The following is a 19,301-nucleotide window of genomic DNA, read 5'->3' on the forward strand; positions in this document are numbered from 1 at the left end:
GCGGAGCGCGCGCGCGCGCGCCGCGCCCGCGCGCCCTCGGCCGGGCTCCCGAGCCATGCCCGCCGCGCGCCCGCCAAAGTTTGTGGGCTCCCGCTGAAGGGCCGCGGCGCCCCCGCGCCCCCGCGCCCCGCTCCGGCCAGGTGAGTCCGCGCCCGCGCGGGGTCGGTCGGCTCGGGGCGCGCGCGCGCGCTCCGCTCAGGGGGCCGTCCCGGAGGCGGCCGACCCGGGGGCTGCGCAGTCCCCGGGGGCGAGGGCCGCGGGGTTGGGGGGGTGGGCCGGCCCGGCGGGGGACTCGGGAGCCCCGGAGCCCCGGGGAAGTTGCCCGGTGCGAAGAGGCTCCTGGCCCCGACGTGCGGGCTGTTTTCCCCGGTGCCCCGACTTCCCCCCAAAAGGGACGGACTTGGGGGTGTCGGCGAGACCCCCGACCCGGGCCGGGGCTGGGGGTGCTGATCAAGGGGAGACCCCAGAAGAGAGACGGGCTCCTAACAAAGATTCCCCCACCCCCACCCCCAGAGTGTGCAAGCTTGGCACCGGCAGCGTCTCCCGAGGCCCGAGTCCTGGTCACCCCGGCCCCTCTCTGAAGCCCCCCTTGGGCCCCGGAGGAGTTGGGGGGCGGCAGGCTTCCCCCGATGTGTTTCTCGGGCCCGGGGCGGCCGATAAAAGGCTGGTGCCGTCTGACCGGCAGTGAAGGCATGCGGGCTCCGAAGGGCCGGGCTGGCGGGGCGAGGAGCGGTTTCCCCGTCGCCTGGCAACGCCGCTGATGGACGCGGGCCGCCGCCAATCGCCGCGCCCGCAGGTCCCCTGGAAATGTTTTTGACATGGACCGTCGGCGAGGGAGCAAAGCGCGTGTGCGCGTGCGCGGAGGGGGGTACCGCCCCCCCCCCCAACACCCCAAACCCGCCACGGCCCTGCTCCGTTTGGGGGGGGGGCGGGGGTGATTTCTCAACTTTTTAAAGTTCGCATTGACCATCTGTTCGGAGCTGGGCCACTCATGCCTTTGTCAGTTATTTGCAGCCCTCTGGCAGTGGGCAAGGAATGAGCTTTTCTGTTTTATCTTCTCCATGAAAAAAAGGAAAAAAAAAAAAAAAGGATAACGAAACCCAGCAAGTCACAAACAAGCAGGAAGGTGTGCGTGTGCGGAACGTAGCCAATAGCTAACCGAAAAGTTGTAAGGAGGTCAGTGGTGGACATTTGCGGATCCGGCGAGCAGCCTTACTGGCAGCCGATGGAAAATGTTTGCTGAACTGCAGACTCACATGATCTGGATTCTTCTCCGCGGCCCCCCCCCCCCCCGCCCCCGCCTCCTGCTTCTAAAGAATAGTAGGAAAAAAAAGATTTGGCGAATTATGTCGTTAGAGATCATAATAGAGAACTCCTCAGTGTGGTTTCTGGGAACGGTAGCGGTCAGCAGCTCTTGATGCGGTCACTGTAAAATGTGGATTTACGGTGGTGCACTTAACAGCTGGCCAGCATCGGGGCCACCAGAACACACAGCCTGCGAGCGACCCAGGGGTGCTGAGCCCCTGAACTCTCTCCTCTGGGCAGCGCCGCTTTCCTAAGAAAACCGTATTGCTGGCAGTGTTTGTTTAAAACAAAAGAAAACATGGAGAATAGCATGTTAGTTCGTTTGGGAAGCTACTGACAAGCAAATTAAAAAGAAAGAGAAGCATGTTGTCATAGCAACAGTGCAATTAAATTACTTTACTGTCAGCCATGATATAATTTTCCTGTTTGGTAGCTCAGGAGACGTAAAACTTTTTTCCTGTGGAGCTAAAGTTGACTTCAGCGGCTGGGGCGTGTTTTTTTTTTTTTTTTTTTCTCTTCTGTACTCGACTGTGTGGGTAGTCCTTGTTATCAGAAAATTAGGTTATTTGATGAGGGGAGTCCCGTGAAAACTTCGAGAGGACAAGCCTAGCCTTGATTTGTTTACAAAGACTGTAAAAGCAGCATCAAGCTGGTCTCTGTCTTACCTCCAAATTGAAAACACTGGATTATTCTTTAATAGGTATCCTGTACTACTCAGAGTAGCCTCCCTATTTGATCAAAAACATATTCCCTCTGGATGTACCCGAGGTATCTGAACTACCTGCTTCCATGGGACTTTGGTGCCTGTGAAAATTTTTACCCTTCTAACAGTTGGATGTTTCAGGGCAGCTCGAGAGAGCCCCCCGCTCCCCACCCAGGCCTTCTGTCTGCAGGCTGTCCGTCTCCCTTGGCCTCCCCCTCAGCCTGCGTCGCCCAGGGGTAGGGGGTTGTGGGGTGGGGGTGGCGCCACCAGCTCTCAGGTGCCTTTGGGTCCCCAGTGCCCCACATATGCTTCCTAGAGCTTCCCCGGCTGAAGTGGCAGTTATTTTAGGCGTGGTGTCAGTGAACTTTTGGAGCCATGGAATGATCCCATCTTTGCTTTTGCTGCGTTCATTTTTCTCTTTTTCTTTTTTTCTGAGTAGCCTGCAGGATGTTGCTCGGCGGGGGAGGGGCGTGCTTAGTCTCTCAGCCATGTCTGACTCTTTTGAGACCCCGGGGACTGTAGCCCACCAGGCTCCTCTGTCCATGGGGTTCTCCAGGCAGGAATACTGGAGTGGGTTGCCATGCCCTCCTCCAGGGGATTGAACCCAGGTCTCCCGCATTGCAGGTGGATTCTTTACTGTCTGAGCCACCAGGGAAGCCCAGGGCTGGGGTGGACGATAAAACAGACAGCCTTCTTACACCCAGCATGCTGTGGGAGGGTGGGAGACCTTTCCTTCTCTTCCTCTTCTTTCTGCCTCCCGTTCTATCTCGCTCGAGGGATGCACGTGCTTTGTAGCTGCTGGGTCACCCTGTGTGTGGACCTGTCACCCCCATTGTCTTTCCTCCTCAGGTATTTGCCCCCCTGTGCTGGGCTGTTGATAAAAATGGGGGAGGAGCGGAATAGAACCCTTAGCAGTTTTGGTTGGATTTGCCTTCTTTCTTGAAGCTCCTGGCTGCTCTCCTGACTTTCTGCACTGATTTTAATTTCAGCTGATGGCTCATCTTCACATTCCTCTTTATTTGCGTGGTGTCTGACAGCGCTCACTTTTTTGTTCAGAGTGTAGTGTCCCAACGAAATTAACTGTGCTTCCTCCTCCACTTTGAATCCGCAGAATAATTTGGCATCACTCTGCTGCTGCTGCTGCTGCTGCTAAGTCGCTCCAGTCGTGTCCGACTCTGTGCGACCCCACAGACGGCAGCCCACCAGGCTCCTCTGTCCCTGGGATTCTCCAGGCAAGAACACTGGAGTGGGTTGCCATCACTCTTTAGACTTGCCAAATGCTATTAAAGTTGTAGATTGAGGTCATGACTTGCAGTGGGGGGAAAAAAAAAATTAAAACACTACTAAAGCGGTTTTCAGCACAGCCAGTTTTAATTCCCAGGCAGTTGTGATGGTCTTCGCACGGAAACAGCTGAACATAACCGGAAACAGCAGGCCTTAAGCTTCCAGGTGCGTCTTTTTTTGTTTCCTTGAGAAAGGTAAATAGTAAGACCTGTCACCCAAAGTGACCTGGGTTGTGGCCACACTTATTTAGTGGTGTTTATTGTGAGGCTCGAAATAAACTTGTACATTTTCATGTAAAGCAGGTAAACAGAGGCCAGCAGGAAATAACTGATTTTCCTAGGGTCACAGTGAGAGGCTTCATGGATCAGGAAGACGGCCTTGTGGGGCCCCCCTCCCCCCCGCCTTTTTTAATTATTGCAGTATAGTTGATTTACAATGTTGTGCTAGTTTCTGGTGTAGAGCGCAGTGATTTTACACGTGACATATATTGGTTCTAACACTCCTTTCTGCTACGGTTTATCACAGGATATGGCATACTCTTCCCCTGCGCTGTTACACAGGTGGGCCTTGTTTATTTTTTCGGCCTTGCCGCACAGCTTGAGGGGATCTTAGTTCCCGGACCAGGGATGGAACTTGTCGCTTCTGCAGTGGGAGCGCTGAGCGCTACCGCCGGCCAGCCAGGGGGTCCCCAGGACTAACCCTGACCCTGACCCTGACCGCTAGGTGTGGTGGACTCCCACCCCCCCCTCCCGTCCCGTCCTTCTTGGGAGTCAGGAGCCCCTGAAGGGCGCTGCGAACGTCCCTGGTCTTGCCCTTGCGGGCCGTCGGGCCCCAGTCGCCCACCGCGGCTCGGGCGGCTCTGCTGCGCCCGGCGGGCCGGCGAGGGGGCGTCTCTGAGGGGCAGGGAGCCCACCGAGCCGGCGGGGCGGGAGGCCGCGGTTGCCTCTCTGCCGTCGGGTCCCCCCTCATCTTCTCTGTGTCCTGTGTTTCAGGAGCCTTCACGTAAATGGGTCCAGTCATGCCTCCCAGCAAGAAGCCGGAAAGCTCAGGAATTAGCGTCTCCAGCGGGCTGAGTCAGCGTTACCGGGGCAGCGGTTTCTCCAAGGCCCTGCAGGAAGACGATGACCTCGACTTCCCCCTGCCCGACACCCGGCTAGAGGAGGGGGCCATGGAGGATGAGGAGCTGACCAACCTGAACTGGCTGCACGAGAGCAAGAACCTGCTGAAGAGCTTCGGGGACTCGGTCCTGCGCAGCGTCAGCCCGGTCCAGGACCCGGACGACGACCCGCCGCCCTCGCCCGCCCACTCCGACGTGCCCTACGACGCCAGGCAGAACCCCAACTGCAAGCCCCCCTACTCCTTCAGCTGCCTCATATTCATGGCCATCGAGGACTCGCCCACCAAGCGCCTGCCCGTCAAGGACATCTACAACTGGATCTTGGAACACTTTCCGTATTTTGCAAACGCACCTACTGGGTGGAAAAACTCAGTGAGACACAATTTGTCCTTGAATAAATGTTTTAAGAAAGTGGACAAAGAGAGGAGTCAGGTAAGCCTCGGGGGCTGGAGCTCGGGTTTTTCTCTTGGAAGTGAAACGTGTCTCCGTGAAGAGAAAATGTTCAGGAATGTGAATTTGTTGTATGGAAGTGGCCGTTGCGTAAAGGGAGAGCGCTGTCTCATTGCACGCGTTCAGGCGGTTGTCCAGAACTTCCTTTTCCTGCGGTTGGTGTTTCTGAAGCTGGCTTGAGGGCTTCCCACTGGGGAGCAGGGTTACAAAACAGTGGTTTGCAGGCCTGATGGGTTCTTAGTATGGTCATCCTTCAGTGTGGGTGGGTCCCTTTGGTTTTCAAGACCACACAAAGGTCTGTATTCTGAGCGCAGCCATGAGGAGTGTAAATATATATATGTAGGAAAATTGCCATCAAGGGCTAGAGAAATGTGGCATTTGTATTCTTTCTGAATATTAACTCGGAGAAAGGCCGTTGGTCTAGGATTCTGGAATAAATAGACAGTGGTGGGCATTGTACAGATGACTTGAACATCTTTGTATACCGCAGGAACAAAGACCCCAAGTGCCCAGGTGACTCTCTTGAAATTCTGGGCTCTGTAAAGTGTTTGGCAACTTTGAAATTCCCTCTCAGCCTGGAAAGTGGGCTGAGGGTAAGGTTCTCATTCAGAACTGGCTTTTTAAAAGGTAAACTTTTTGCTTTAAAGCCTTTAAAGCTCGACCCTTGTGGTTTGCTAAAGGAAGTTTAATAATTTGCTTTATCTTTCTTGTATGGAATATGATAGGTAGAGTAGAAAGAGGGTGGAAAAATGTTAGAAAAATGGTGACCTAGCTTGAAGTCCTGAAAAGTAACACGCGTGCGTGCCAAGTCGCTTCAGTTGTGTCTGACTCACTGTGATCCCAGGGACTGTAGCCACCAGGCTCCTCTGACCATGGGATTCTCCAGGCGAGAACCCTGGAGTGGGTTTCCAGGCCCTCCTCCAGGGGACCGTCCAGACCCAGGGATCGAACCTGCGTCTCTCGCGTTGGCAGGCGAGTGCTTTACCACTAGCGCCACCTGGGAACCCCGGGAAGTAACGTGGCCACGGCTAAAATAACTTGGCAGAGAGCCGCTCTCTGCCGTTTCCCGTGCCGCGCTCCTGGCTCTGGCTTCTGCGTCAGCGCTGCGGCGGCGTGCAGCGGCGGCCTGCTTGCCTGTCTGTTTCTACTATTCGCTTATTTGGCTGCACCAAGTCTCAGCTGCAGGGATCCTGAGCGGGGCTTAAACCTAGCCTGGGGAGCTCAGAGTCTTGGCCACCGGACCATCAGAGAAGTCCCTGCTTTCCGTTCTTTTTGAAGTTCAGGTTCAGGCTCAGGACCACTCTCGTGTGGCTCAGCAGCTGTGCAGGCTTGGGCCTTTCAGCTGCTGGGAACAGATCTGTGCTTCCAGTAGGATCTTGAGCCTGAGAAGATTCTACTTGCCCGAGTTTGCAGCTGGCCGGGCTGAAGCCCCGTTTATCCTTGCTGCCGCTGGGCGTGTTTGCTGGCAGATGCTATTCACCCAGAGTTTGTGCTGAAGACGGGGTGGGGTGGGGTGCAGGGCCTGAGGAGGGCGTTGCCCAGGAGGAGGAAGGTGTGGACGCCAAGGAGCTTTGCTGCTGACCCGGGAGCAGGTGGCCCCTCGGTCAGCGTGCAGGAGTGAGCACACCTGAGCGCTCCGGCCCTGCCTCCCCAGGTCCCCGTTTTCCTGTAACTGTAACCGTCGCGGGTTCTGCTGTTGTCCCCAGGAGTCCGTCACGCTCTCCTCCCGTCCTTATCCCAGAAGGGGCATCGGGAGACTGACTCAACTCTGCAGAGCGTTTTCCCATCATTCCTTGAACTTAGAGAAAACTCGCTGTTTCCCTGTAAAGAACTAAGCCCGTAACCCCATACAGGTGGGTCCTCTGGGCGGGGAAGGTCTGGGAGAGCAATTCCACGTCCCAGGCGGCGCTAGTGGTAAGGAGCCTGCCTGCCGATGCAGGAGACATAGGAGACTCAGGTGTGATCCCCGGGTGGGGAAGACTCCCGGAGGAGGGCATGGCAACCCCCTCCAGTATTCTCCACGGAGAATCCCACGACAGAGGAGGTCCTTGGGGTTGCAGAGTCGGACACGACTGAAGTGACTGAGCGCGCAGCACAGAGAAGCAGTTGCAGGGTTAGAAGGCGGAGAAGACAGTGGTGTCAGGCCCGCCAGGGTTGCGCGTCCCTGCTGCCGCGATGACCGCGGCTTTTAGTTTGGTGTGAAACGATTCTGCAAGTTCCCGCACGCCTGAGTCGGCAGGTTTGCGCTCACCCCGGGTCACGTGAGAGTAGTTTAGCAAACGCACACTCTGAAATGTTCAACAAGACCAGCTCCACGGTGAGTGGAGACGCTCAGGAGTTATCATTCATCAGCCTGGGGCGTGACAAGTGGGTGTCCGACAGCTCCCCCCAGCACCCTACTTGCCACCCCCACGCTGCTCTGGGAGTCAGGTTTGCCCAGGGTCTGTCATGGCACACGCCACACCTGTGAAAGGGAATGGTTTCCGGGGCTTGGAGGCGGTTAATCCTGTGAAACGCAGAGTCCTAGCTCCCCGGCCGTTCGGACCTCTACTGAAGTGCTTCTGATGAGATGCCAGTCGGTTCTGTGACCGGGAGTTTGTTCCTGGCATTGCTGATGCTGAGAGAACAGAGTAGGGGTGCGAGCTCCCTGCTTCCCTGTGCTTCCCTCTGGTTCCCTGGGGCCCAGCTGGAGGCTGCCTGGTGAGGGGCAGGCTCCCGGGTACCCTCAGGCACTGGTCCCAGCCCGTTCGCTTGGGGCACTCTGCCGTGCCAGTGAGTCAGGGAAAGGCATGTGCCCACGCTCTGCCCGGGGAAAGCCCCTCGGCCTCGCAGGTAAGCTTGTTTTTCCCGGGGGATTTTCCTTGGCTGTAGCTCCGGCGCTGAGGTTCCTCTGAATGCTGTGCCTGAATGCTGGTGAGAGGGCTGGCGGGGCTGGCGGGGGTGGCGGTGGTGGAAGCCTTGCGTTTGTGTGCACAGGGTCAGCCACCCCACTTCTGTTGTCTTGTTAAAAGTGTGGGATCACACTTAGGCCAAGATGCACAAGCGTGAGCCTGCAGAATCCGGTGTGATCCTTGTCTCTGGGGGCTGGGGACCCGTGCCTTGCGGCGCCGCTACTTGACTGGGGCTGGAGACAGGACACCCTGGACCACGGAGTCACCTGTGCGTCACTTCTCCTGATTCAGCAGAAGAGACTGAGTCAGCAGGTTTAAGCTGGGCTGGGGAAAACCAAAATTCTTCATACTCTCCATGTTTCTGATTTCAGCCGGCTTTGGGAATCCTTGAATCTGATGCCTTTCAGGTTCTTTCCAATGCAGAGATTTCATCAAGAACATGTTCTCATGAATGCGTAAGTTAGGTGTGAACAGTATTTTTTTTTTCCTGTTTTATTTCTAATGGGACTTTGAAAGATAGAGGTTGTTTTTTTTTTTTTTTCCCTCCCCAATCATGGAAAATTTCAGACATGTTCAGTACAGGCAAGAGTGTAGCTCTGTGACCATCACCGCCTTTGGCCACACCGGATTCAGTAGTTAACAGGGACATGTTCAGTACAGGCCGGAGTGCAGTGATTCTCTAACCATCACCGCCGTTGGCCACACCGGACTGAGTAGTTGACAGGACTGGCCTCCCTTACTTCACTCGTGTTTGTTTTCTGTTCTTGAGTAATTTGAAGCAGATCCTCTCCGTTGTGTCGCTTTACCCGACATGCTTCCGTGTGTGTAGGAGTCGTTTCCGTAACCACAATGCCAGCGCCACCTCTAACAAAATGAACAGTTCTTTGGTCCCACCAGATGCCAGGTCTGTTGTTCAGATATTTTACAAAATGTCTGTTTGAATCGGGATCCAGGCGCCGTCTAAGCGCTGCACTGGGCTCTGAGGCTTCAACCTGTTCTCATCCGCGGCAGACGCCCGGCCCCTTCCTTGTCAAATTGACCTCTCTGCAGAGTACGTCTGCCTTGTTGGGGTTTCATTAAGGTTGTTCCTCTGTCCTCTCGTGCGGATGCTCTGTGAAATGGAAGTGCGTGCTAAAAGGCTAGACCCCGTTCTCGCTTGTTTGGCCCCCGGGGAGTGCTTTATAGCTGCGTCCTGTGCCTTCTCCTGTCAGGAGGGGTTCACGTGGGGTTGGCTGCTCTTCCCTCTGCAGAGTCCCCTTCAGCCTTCCATCTCGCGATCTCATCTGTGGGTAACCTTTGCCCAGATCAGTCAGGATAGAGGTCCAGAGTCTGGGATTCCGTTTTGAATTTCCTAACTACAGATCTCAGTTGGAACCATAAGACTGGTGTGTACTAACCTCTCTGAGTATTTGTAAATGAGACCTAGAGCACAGTTTTTTATTTTTTATAAACTGGATTATAGTGGCTCAGGTGTGCGTGTTGCTATTTCTGTGCTTTTTCTTGACTTTCCAGTTTAACAAAACATACTGTTGTCATACGAGGGTTGATAAGGGAAACAGTGTACAGAAGTATATTTATTATATTCAGAGCTTTAGGTACAGTTTTAGCTTATAAATATAAGCAGCTTGTCTTGGTTGAAAGAGGCCTGGATTGGAAGCCAAGATACCTGGTTTGAGTTTTGATACTGGAAGTACATGGCTGCTTGGACCTCAGTATCCTCAGCTATAGAAGCAGAAGTTTATTGTTACTTGGGTCTTTGAATGTCATAGGCTTTGCAGACAACCTGGAGTTGCTGATAACATGTTATGTGACTATGCATTTTCCTAGGAGATTTCAAGATTTTGTTCGGTCACTTTTGGTTCTTAGTGGGACTCCTGACCCTGGAAAGGGGAAGAACCACGCGCGTTTTGTAATAACAGTAACGGACTTCAGTTCAGTTCAGTTAGTCACTTAGTCGTGTCCGACTCTTTGTGACCCCATGAATCGCAGCACGCCAGGCCTCCCTGTCCATCACCAACTCCCGGAGTTCACTCAGACTCACGTCCATCGAGTCCGTGATGCCATCCAGCCATCTCATCCTCGGTCGTTCCCTTTTCAGAGAATACTTTATTTGTGCTTTCCCAATATCTTATTTCTTCCTCACTGCAACCCTATGAGGTGGGCCCTGATTTCATTCTTAAAATAGATGATGGTTAAGCTCAGAGTGGTTAAGGGGCTTGTTAGAGGTCACACAGCTAGTATGCAGCGGAGCAGGAACGCACCCCAATTCCCTCCAGTTCTGAAGGGCACGCGCTGACCTCAACCCCAGTGCTGACCACGCTTCCTCGGTATAGAGGCTGATCGTTGATCTCGGGGTACTTCCTAAAAGTATGCTATGAACATCAGTTATAGAGGAATTAAAATAACTCAAATACACTCGGAATTTACTCTGGGGTACAGGGTAGAGGAAGATAAATACAGAGAATGTTTTTGTGCTTTTAAACGGGGCCAACCTTTAAGCAGCTGGAAAGGAGTCGAGTTTGCACAAAGCGTGTGGTGCGCGGCACCTCCAGACCCCCTGCCTCCCAGGCCCCCTCCACAGAGGTCTGGCCCAAGTCCAAAGCCCCTTATCCCTGCGTTTATGCAAATTCTCCCTCCAGTTCCCAGCTCCCTTGATGTTCACTTTTCCATCCTGGTGGATGAAATTTTTCAGAAGCAATTTTGAAAATGTAGCCCCTCTGACGTGGCAGAGAGCCCCTCGTATAGCAGCACCCCGTATCACGGTTGCTCTTATTCCGTCCCCTCGGGGGTGCAGCCGCAGATTCGAGAGCATTTCCTTTTCCCGTGACAGTTCCACCACACCTGTGATGGTCATTTTAGGAAGAAGAAAGGCCCTAACTATTACTGTTATTATTTTGTCAGTGGGGAGGTTGGTGGTAAATGATGCTTTCTGATAAACTCTGCAGTTCGGCCTTGTTGAGTCAGTTACTAAAAATCAGGGTAGTGTTGCGTGGTGGGACATGTAAATATCAGATGAGGTGTCAAAGATTCTTCTGTGGTCGTCGGGCCAGGAGACGGTCCTGTTCATCTCTGAGCTGGGGCCGCCCTGCGTAGAGCAGGAACGCGGGCTCTTCTCACCAGTGCCCACTGCCCGGCGGGCTGTTTGCCATCATCCGTGCTGTAGGCTGTGTTGCCTTGGAAGGTTGAGACGTTACCAGGGTCTCTGGGGGGCCTGAAATAAACATCCTCCCACGTCACAGTCCCTGGAACAGAAAGCACTTCATACCAGCAGCCTCAGGGAGGTCAAGAAATTTGTGTGCTGCCTTCGGCCACGCTGCGCTACCAGTCCTGCCCGTCTGGTCCTCCCAGACCCTGCTGCTCTCTCCCCCCCACCCACCCCCCATCCTTCCAGGCAGAGGTGCCTTGGCTGGGGGGTGTTTCTGCTGTCTTCTTGTTGCCAGCTCTTCACCCCTCATTCGTTCATTCAGCGGACTTTGAAAGCGCCTGCTGGGTTCAGAGCCAGCTGTGCTTCCCGTGCCGAGCGCTCCCAGGGGGCAGGGGTGCGCGAGGGCGGGCCCGAGGCTCTCTGGCCCGTGCATTCCAAGAGGACCCTGCTTCTCAGGTGCGCTCAGTGATTCCCCTGCGACCGACCTTGATGCGGGTCTATACAGGTGTCCTGGAAAGCTTGGTTCTCCTGGATCTGAGGACTCCATTCACGTATCTGTCCAGTATTGCAGTGCGGGAGACCCTGGTTCGATCCCTGGGTCGGGAAGATCCGCTGGAGTAGGGATAGGCTACCCGCTGCAGTATTCTGGCCCGGAGAATTCCGTGGACTGCAGAGTCGGACAGGACTGAGGGACTTCCACTTTCAGTATGTTTTGCATTCTTTTAGGCAGGGCTTGGCGGTACCCAGCTACAAGTGCGACATACTTCTTCACTGGTGGACTACGTGGATGTGCAAACAGAACCTCCCCTGTTGAGCTGCAGAGGCTCCAGGAGTCCGATGAAACCACATTAGCTGCGGGAAAATTCTCTGCGCTAAACAGTATAGGAATCTGGCACACCAGTCTCCTCTTTGGAAGTCATGTGTTTTGCTTTGAGTGACGGGTTGTTGGGATTAATTCATTTCCCCCTCACAGAGCCACTGAACGTCTTACCGCTCTTACGCTTTAACAATACGGTGACAGGTTTTACACTTCTTAGAAAATCCCCCCTTCTTCTCAATGGACGTTTTTTGTGGTTGAAACAGATGATGATGAATATATATATACACACATATACATTTAAAGGCTGATACAATGTTCATTTGGATGGTGCTGTGATTATAGGCTGATCTCTTGTTTGTGGAGTTCAGATGTGTGGCCCCCTTAAAGTGTTTAATTCTTGTTCTCCACCCCTGTCGCTGGTAACTTGCTTGTTGCTCTTCTCAGTGAATATGTCCAGCCGCGCTGTAAGGATGTTTCCTTCTTCCTTATCGTCCTGCCGTCTTTCCTTCCTTCCTTCGTTTCCTTTCTGCCCTCCCTCCTCTGTTCTTCGCTGCAGCGTGCTGGCTGGCTTGTCTCCAGTTGTGATGCGTGGCCTTGGGCTTCATGGCTCCATGGCATGTGGGATCTTAGTTCCCCAGCCAGGAATCAAACCCACGTCCCCTTCTCTTTGGAAAGTAGATTCTTAACCACTAGGCCAGGGAGGTTCCCAGCTGAGTAAGAATTCTCCCCTGGCTACGTTTGCTTTAACACTTGCTTAAAGGGGCTTCCCTGGTGGCCCAGACAGTAAAGAATCTCTCTGCAGTGCAGGAAACCCAGGTTCAGTCCCTGGCCTGGGAACATCCCCTGGAGAAGGGGATGGCAACCCACTGCAGTATTCTTGCCTGGAGATTGAGAATCCCCGTGGACAGAGGAAACTCGTGGGCTGCAGCCCATGGGGTCACACAGAGTTAGACACAACTGAGTGATTAATACTTTCACTTTCTGGCTTCACAGTGTTCAGACAGTTGAAATTCACCCCTGTCGCTCCTATAGAATGCCTCTGCCTTCGTAGAGCAACAGTGTTTCACTGCCTGTAATTTCAGGGACTCTGAGCACTTTTTACTTATTGGTTTATTCAGTAGCATTATTTGGTAATATCAAAGGTTAAAATAAAAGCTGAGATTTGGTTCTTGCCTTTTAGAAGTTTACATTCCAGTGAAATAGGAGACATTATGCAAATACAGATTTAAAAACGAATAAACCGTTGCAGGTGTGAGAAGAGTGCCAGCTTGGTGAGTGAGGTCAGTCAGGGAGACTTCACTTCCCCTGAGAGGGGCACTTGGAGCTGAGATAGAAAGTAGTAATGGGCGGGCTTTGAATAGTCCTTCTGCAGGGCGGGACACTTGAATAAATAGTTAGCAAAGCATGAATGGACATGAGACCTCCAAGAACAGATTAGTTAGGTCGAGGTTTGACTGTTTCTATTAAAAGATGCTTGCTCCTTGGAAGAAAAGCTATGACCAACCTAGATAGCATATTAAAAAGCAGAGACATAACTTTGCCAACAAAGTTCTGTCTAGTCAAAGTTATGGTTTTTCCAGTGGTCATGTATGGATGTGAGAGTTGGATTGTGAAGAAAGCTGAGAATTGATGCTTTTGAACTGTGGTGTTGGAGAAGATTCTTGAGAGTCCTTGGACTGCAAGGAGATCCAACCAGTCCATCCTAAAGGAGATCAGTCCTGGGTGTTCATTGGAAGGACTGATGCTGAAGCTGAAGCTCCATTATTTTGGCCACCTGATGCAAAGAGCTGACTCACTGGAAAAGACCCTGATGCTGGGAAAGATTGAGGGTAGGAAGAGAAGGGGACGACGGAGGATGAGATGGTTGGACGGCATCACCGACTCCATGGACACGAGTTTGAGCAAGCTCTGGGAGTTGGTGATGGACAGGGAGGCCTGGCGTGCTGCAGTCCATGGGGTTGCAAAGAGTCGGACACGACTGAGCGACTGAACTGAACTGATTATAAACAGGAACTCCAAAAACTGCTGAGCTGAACAAGCTAGACGTGCACTGCGAAGTGTACAGAAGTCCACCTCCCGTCTGCCTTTCCCCTCTGCTGTTCTCAGTGCACCGCTTGCCTCTGTTCTCACAGGCTGCTCCTGGTCTAAATGGCATCTGCTGGTTTGTTCTCATTTCAGGTAGCAGAAAAGGGTATGCAGGGAGAGACAAAAGGGAGTCCCGTTGAGTTACCAGTTTTAAGGAGCTTTTCAGAAACAGTCCTCCCCGACAGTCTTTTTTCATCTTGTTGGCTAGCTCCTGGCCACATGACTCCTGTTGGCAGCAAAGACGGCTGGGAAACGTAGTCTTTTAGCTGAGGCCATTGATATCGCAAGTGAAATGCTGATTCTGTTACTAAGCAAGCATGAGGCTTTCTGCCACAGAGGTCCGGATGGTCTCGGAGATGAATGTTGCTGGGCTTAAAGGATCAGGAACAGGGTCAGAGAAGAGGAGAGGAATGGGTGATCAGAAAGGTCGTGTAAATAAGTATGAAGAATTGCTGGAGGGGGTGGCACGCTACAGGGAAAACTGTGAATTGTTCCAGTAACGTAAGTAGAGCGGAGATGATGACCCGGTTTTCAGACATTCCGTTTATTGGGGTTTTGCTTCCAGATATTCTAGTCATATTGTGTGCACTATCTTCAGAAGCAACAGCTTGATCGAGGTGAAGATGCAGTCAAGTGCCAGGTGTGATAATGAGAAAAGCAGGGGAGATCCGTGGCTGAAGATGGGGAGGGGGTAAAGCCGTTCTTTTGCTGATAGCTGGATGGTTTGCTATGCGAGGTTACTGACAGTTTCACAAAGAGATGGAGCCTTTGATGTGTGCGCACGTGTGCGCGCGCGCGTGTTGGGCGCTGTTTGAGTACTTCTGCTGTGAACTTAGCAGGAGACCAGTATGCACGGGCAGAGTGGCTGCTGCTTCTCGGGGAAGAGGCTCTCCAGCTTCCCTTCTCTGTTTCCCTCGCGTCCCCATGGGCTGCGTCGGGCGCGCTCCGGGGCCGGTGAGTTAGAGGCGAGTGCTGCCTTCCCTGGAGCTCTGCGCAGGGTCTCACACAAAGTGGTGACTGTCATCCTCAGGGGACGGGGCCCATAAGTGACTTCACTGGTGTCAGAAAACGGCAGAGCGCTCAGACACACGTGCTTCGTGTTTAGAAGAAAGGATCAAGTCATGTGAGCGCTGACTCCAGTCGTGGTTGTCGTGGAAGGAGAAAAGAAACACATCCAGCCTCCTGGCATTAGAGGGCAGGCAGTATGGCTCAGGGCTGGGGCACAGAGTCTCGCTCGCGACGCCCGGAGTGCCCCATAGAATGTTGTATCCCTTCTAGAATCTTCCCCAGGCGCCGTCATGTAAAGTGAGAAACCGCATTCACAGCCACGTTTCTGAGACGCTAGGGAAGCCTGACTCTGCAAAGTGAAAATTAGACTCTGCGCTTACAAACAGGGCTTCCCTGGTGCCTCAGTGGTAAAGAATCCGCCTGCCGGTGTAGGAGGTGGAAATTCGATCCTTGGGTCAGGAAGATCCCCCCGGAGAAGGAAATGGCAACCCACTCCCGTATTCTTGCTGGGAAATTCCTTGGACAGAAGAGCCTGGCGGGCTGCGGGTTCCTCTGTCCATGGGGTCGCAGAAGAGTCGAACACGGCTTAGCGACTAAATGGCAACAGCAACTCGGAAAGAGAAGTAGCCTCGGTCATCTCAGAAGTATTTTCAGCAGAGTTCAGCCATGCCGTACGTGTTTGCGATGTGCAGGCGCCATTCTGGGTACCGGGGACACATCGACGACTGATGCCTCGTCCCTCGTATTTCTCCTGGATCGCCCACGTCGTGGGGGCAGAGAGGGTGACAGGGAGGGCTGCGTTTAACAGTAGATCCATGCGTGGACGCACGTAGGTAGTGGTGATACCTGCAGTCACAGCAAACGGGAGATTGGCCTCGCGGGGCTGGGGAGGAGAGCAGGAGGCTTCCCGCGGGAGCTGACGGGGCCAGCCTCGGGTGGCAGGAGAGATGCAGGCGAGAGAGAGCACGTGCAGAGGCCCTGGCAGCGGCTTGAAGTGCACAGGGCCCTGAAAGAAGGCCTGTAGGGGGTGTGTCAGGGAGCGGGGATAAAGTGTTTCAGGGACAGGGCAGGGAACATCTGTTCAGGGCTTGTTCTCTGGTGCAGGTTAGACGTGATGGAAACGATACTGCCTTGGACCAGCCGTGGGGTGTGCCGATGAAGGCCTGTGTGCAAATGTGGTTTGGGAAGTGGGCGGCGTGGCTGGAGCCAGAAATACTGTTTTGACCATGTTGAATTTGAGATGGCTTTTGAACATCTAGGTGGAGCTCTCAAGTCAGAAGTTTGATAACATGAGTTTCAAGCTCACTGGAGAAGTCGGAGTTGTATAAATCTGGGACGCGTTATCGCTTATTTGGTGAAAACTAAAGAGGATTTCTGGATTACCTCTCCTTTAGAGAGGAGGTGAAATCAAGCCTCTATTTTAGTTCTGTTGGAAATTTTATTTCCATTACTGTTTGACTAGAGAATTCGTTTGGGGGTGTAGTCAGCCTGGTGAATAAAAATGCAAGAGGTTTATATTTAGAGGGAGAAGTTCAGAATTATTTAACAAATAACTTACCTGTCGTTACGGTTGTTACTGCCTGCAGTTTCACAGGCATCAGAGAATATAACTTCCAGATGAGCTCGGGGCCAGGGACGTCTCTGATTTGCTGATAGGAATGCACTCTGGTGAACATTCCTTTCTAGCTCCCCGACCAGGTGGCTCAGCGGTAAAGAATCTGCTACCAGTGCGGGAGATTAAGGAGACTCGGGTTCCGCCCCTGGGTCGGGAAGATCCCCTGGAGGAGGAAATGGCCACCCACTGCAGGAGTCTTGCCTGGAGAACCCCGTGGACAGAGGGGCCTGGAGTGGACAGAGGGGCTGGGCTACCGCCAGGCTCCTTTGTCCATGGGGTCGGAAGAGTCAGACACGTCTTAGCCACTAACCCACCACCCCTACACCTAACCCCTGACTTCTGTGAGTTCCCTGCCACCTGGTCCCAGGCTCGAGAGAGGGGTTTTTCTTGTATACGTGTCTCCAAGCAACGAGATTTGCAGTGGATCTGGAAAGTCAGCAGTTGCTTCAGTGACAAAGTTGGTGGTGTGGAGGCTCCGCTGCTTTCAGGGGATGGACAGGCTGACTAGACTGGCCTTGATGCATGGCAGGGAGCCCTGTAACGTCGGGCTGCCTGTGCCGGCCCCGCCGGTGTAAAATCAGCCTTGCTTTAGAAGAGATCACTGCCCTTCCGGCTTGCAGAAGGAAGGGCTTACCAAGGTAATAAATCAGACAGAAGTAGCTGCTGTCAGTCGAAATAGATTCTAAGAGAGATCTCCTGCTGGTGGAATTTATTTAGCTTCACTTAAAACAGAATGTGCTCATCAGGGTACATTTGGTTGCAAGGAAAAGAAGTCACCCAAGTTGCCTTATGAAAAGGATGCTCGGCCCAAGGCCTCAGCAGCGGTTTCCTGGACTGGTGGTGACGGGCGGTAAAGCACGTCTGGGGTCCATGGCGATTCACGCTGCTCCCTCCGTGACTCCATCCGTGCCCATGGGGCTGCTGATCCGTGCCGTTGCGGTCTCCCCATGAGCCTGGCTTCCTCCATGTGGCCCTTGACTCCGCGTCTTCACACCCCTGGCTCGCCGAGGCAGCACCGGGGTGCTTGGCGCCAGCCCTTGTGATGGGAGGGCCCCAGTGTCCCGCGGAGTCGGCTCCACCGCCCCCGCGCAGCGTCTGTCATTATTTCAGACGCACAGACCCGTGCTCCCAGCATCAGACCTTCGGCCCTGGTCCCAGCAGGGGCAGGGTCCCCCTGGGTCAAGACAGCAGCTGGGGCCATCCGTTAATCTGGAATGAGGTGTGGGCTTGGACTGGGGCTTCAAACGTGCCTGCAACAAAAAAGTTTTTTGGAAAGACTCTGGTCTTTGGAAACAATTTTTTTTAAGTTTTTTTTTTTTTTAATGTGAACCATTTTCAAAGTCTTCACTGAATTTGTTACAAAGTCACTTCTGTTTTTTATGTTTTGGCTTTCTTGGCTGCAAGGTGTGTGGGATCCCACCTCCCCAACCTGGGATCCAGTGCAGACTGCCTGCGCTGGAAGGCAGAGTCTTAACCACGGGACCGCCAGGAAAGTCCCGGAGGAAAACAGTGAGTAACTTTGGAGTGTCCTCTGAGTCCTGCTTTCTGCGTGTCCGCTCAGCCTCTCTCTCCCAGGTAACAGATTTTCACACCAAGGAACTCGGGGGCCGTCTCGAGCCTCCCTTCGTTCCGGTCTCTGGTGATGAGTTCATCTTTCTCGCAGTTTGTTCACATAGATTTGGGGCTGGTGATTCTCAAACTAACAGTTTTCCTTGGTGGCTACTTCCTCCTGCCAGCTGCCCTCAAATTGCTTGTAATCACAGGGTTGAGTGGTTATCAAAACTGATGAACTCTAGCCTCCGGTTGCAGACAGGAGTGAATGTCCGGCGTCCGACACACGTTGTCTTGATTTTCCAGAGCAAGGGATGGGTAAGGGGTCTTGCTAGTAACCATTGTGTACCGGCCGCTGTCATCACGTTGAGATGTTCGAAACGGGGAAAAAATGTAATTACTTCCTGCCAGGGACTAGAGAGATGATGAAACTCTGGTGGAATGGACTGGGCAGAGGTAAAGAGGGGCCAGGGCCAAGGGACTGACAGTGCAATGGCCAGAATGGCATGCTTTGGGAATCCAAAGGAGAAGAGGATCCCTGGGGGTTAGCAGAGCCATGGGAGAAATCCTGGAGAGGAGATGGGATTTCATTAGCTGGGTGGCCAGGGCTCTGGCTGGTGACAGGGAGAGAGGAGGTCACTGGAGTCCTTAGGGTTGACTTGGACGTGGGGGTGGGGATGCATACGGTGGAAAACTGGGTTTGAAAATGGGACTGACATGTCCACCTGTCTGGTTGGGAGTTGTTTGTGATTGTGTGAAGCATTGTATCCATGAGCGTGTAGCTTTCCAACAACTGAACAGTGGACACTTTGTTCGCTTTACAAGTGGGGAGACTGAGGCTCAAAGAAATTCATCGGCTTGCTGACTGGCCCAGCCAGATGTTTAACCAAGATCTGGGATTTCTGCTTCCCTCTACCCCACTTGGCTGAAGCAGAGGGCTCCTGTAAGATAGAGAGAAGGTTTGCAGGGTTTTAGTTGAGCTGGACTTTGGGTGTTGAGTGCCATGCTGAGAAGTCTAGACTTTTCTTATAAGGCAGGGGGCAACCCTTAGACATTTCTGAGAAAACGAATGGCATATACAAAAATAAAAAAGTGAAAGTGAAGTCGCTCAGTCATGTCCTACTCTTTTCGACCCCATAGATTGTAGCCCACAGAATTTTCCAGGCAAGAGTACTGGGGTGGGTTGTCATTTCCTTCTCCAGGGGATCTTCCTGACCCAGGTATCAAACCTGGGGCTCTCACTTTGCAGGCAGAGGCTTCACCTCTGAGCCACCAGGGAAGCCTACAAAGCAGGAGACGAGCCTACTTGTCTTCAGGGTTTCCGCAG

General features: G+C 53.3%; 1 protein-coding gene across 6 annotated transcripts in view; it reads left to right on the forward strand.

Annotated features, from left to right (window-relative positions):
• Positions 1–19,301, forward strand: part of FOXN3 (forkhead box N3) — a 440,728-nt gene that overhangs the window by 184,737 nt on the left and 236,690 nt on the right. For 3 of the 6 annotated variants that reach the window (XM_040227481.1, XM_040227484.1, XM_040227485.1), the window contains exon 3: positions 4,285–4,841. In XM_040227481.1, the coding sequence (XP_040083415.1) occupies positions 4,299–4,841 (543 nt within the window). In that variant the 5' untranslated portion in view covers positions 4,285–4,298. Of the gene's footprint in view, positions 1–17; positions 141–871; positions 1,177–4,284; positions 4,842–19,301 lie in introns of those variants that run through there. The other 3 variants (XM_040227486.1, XM_040227482.1, XM_040227483.1) reach the window with 3 other exon arrangements.

This window comes from Oryx dammah, unplaced genomic scaffold, assembly GCF_014754425.2.
Source record: "Oryx dammah isolate SB20612 unplaced genomic scaffold, SCBI_Odam_1.1 HiC_scaffold_26, whole genome shotgun sequence".
NCBI classification, from domain to species: Eukaryota; Metazoa; Chordata; class Mammalia; order Artiodactyla; family Bovidae; genus Oryx; species Oryx dammah.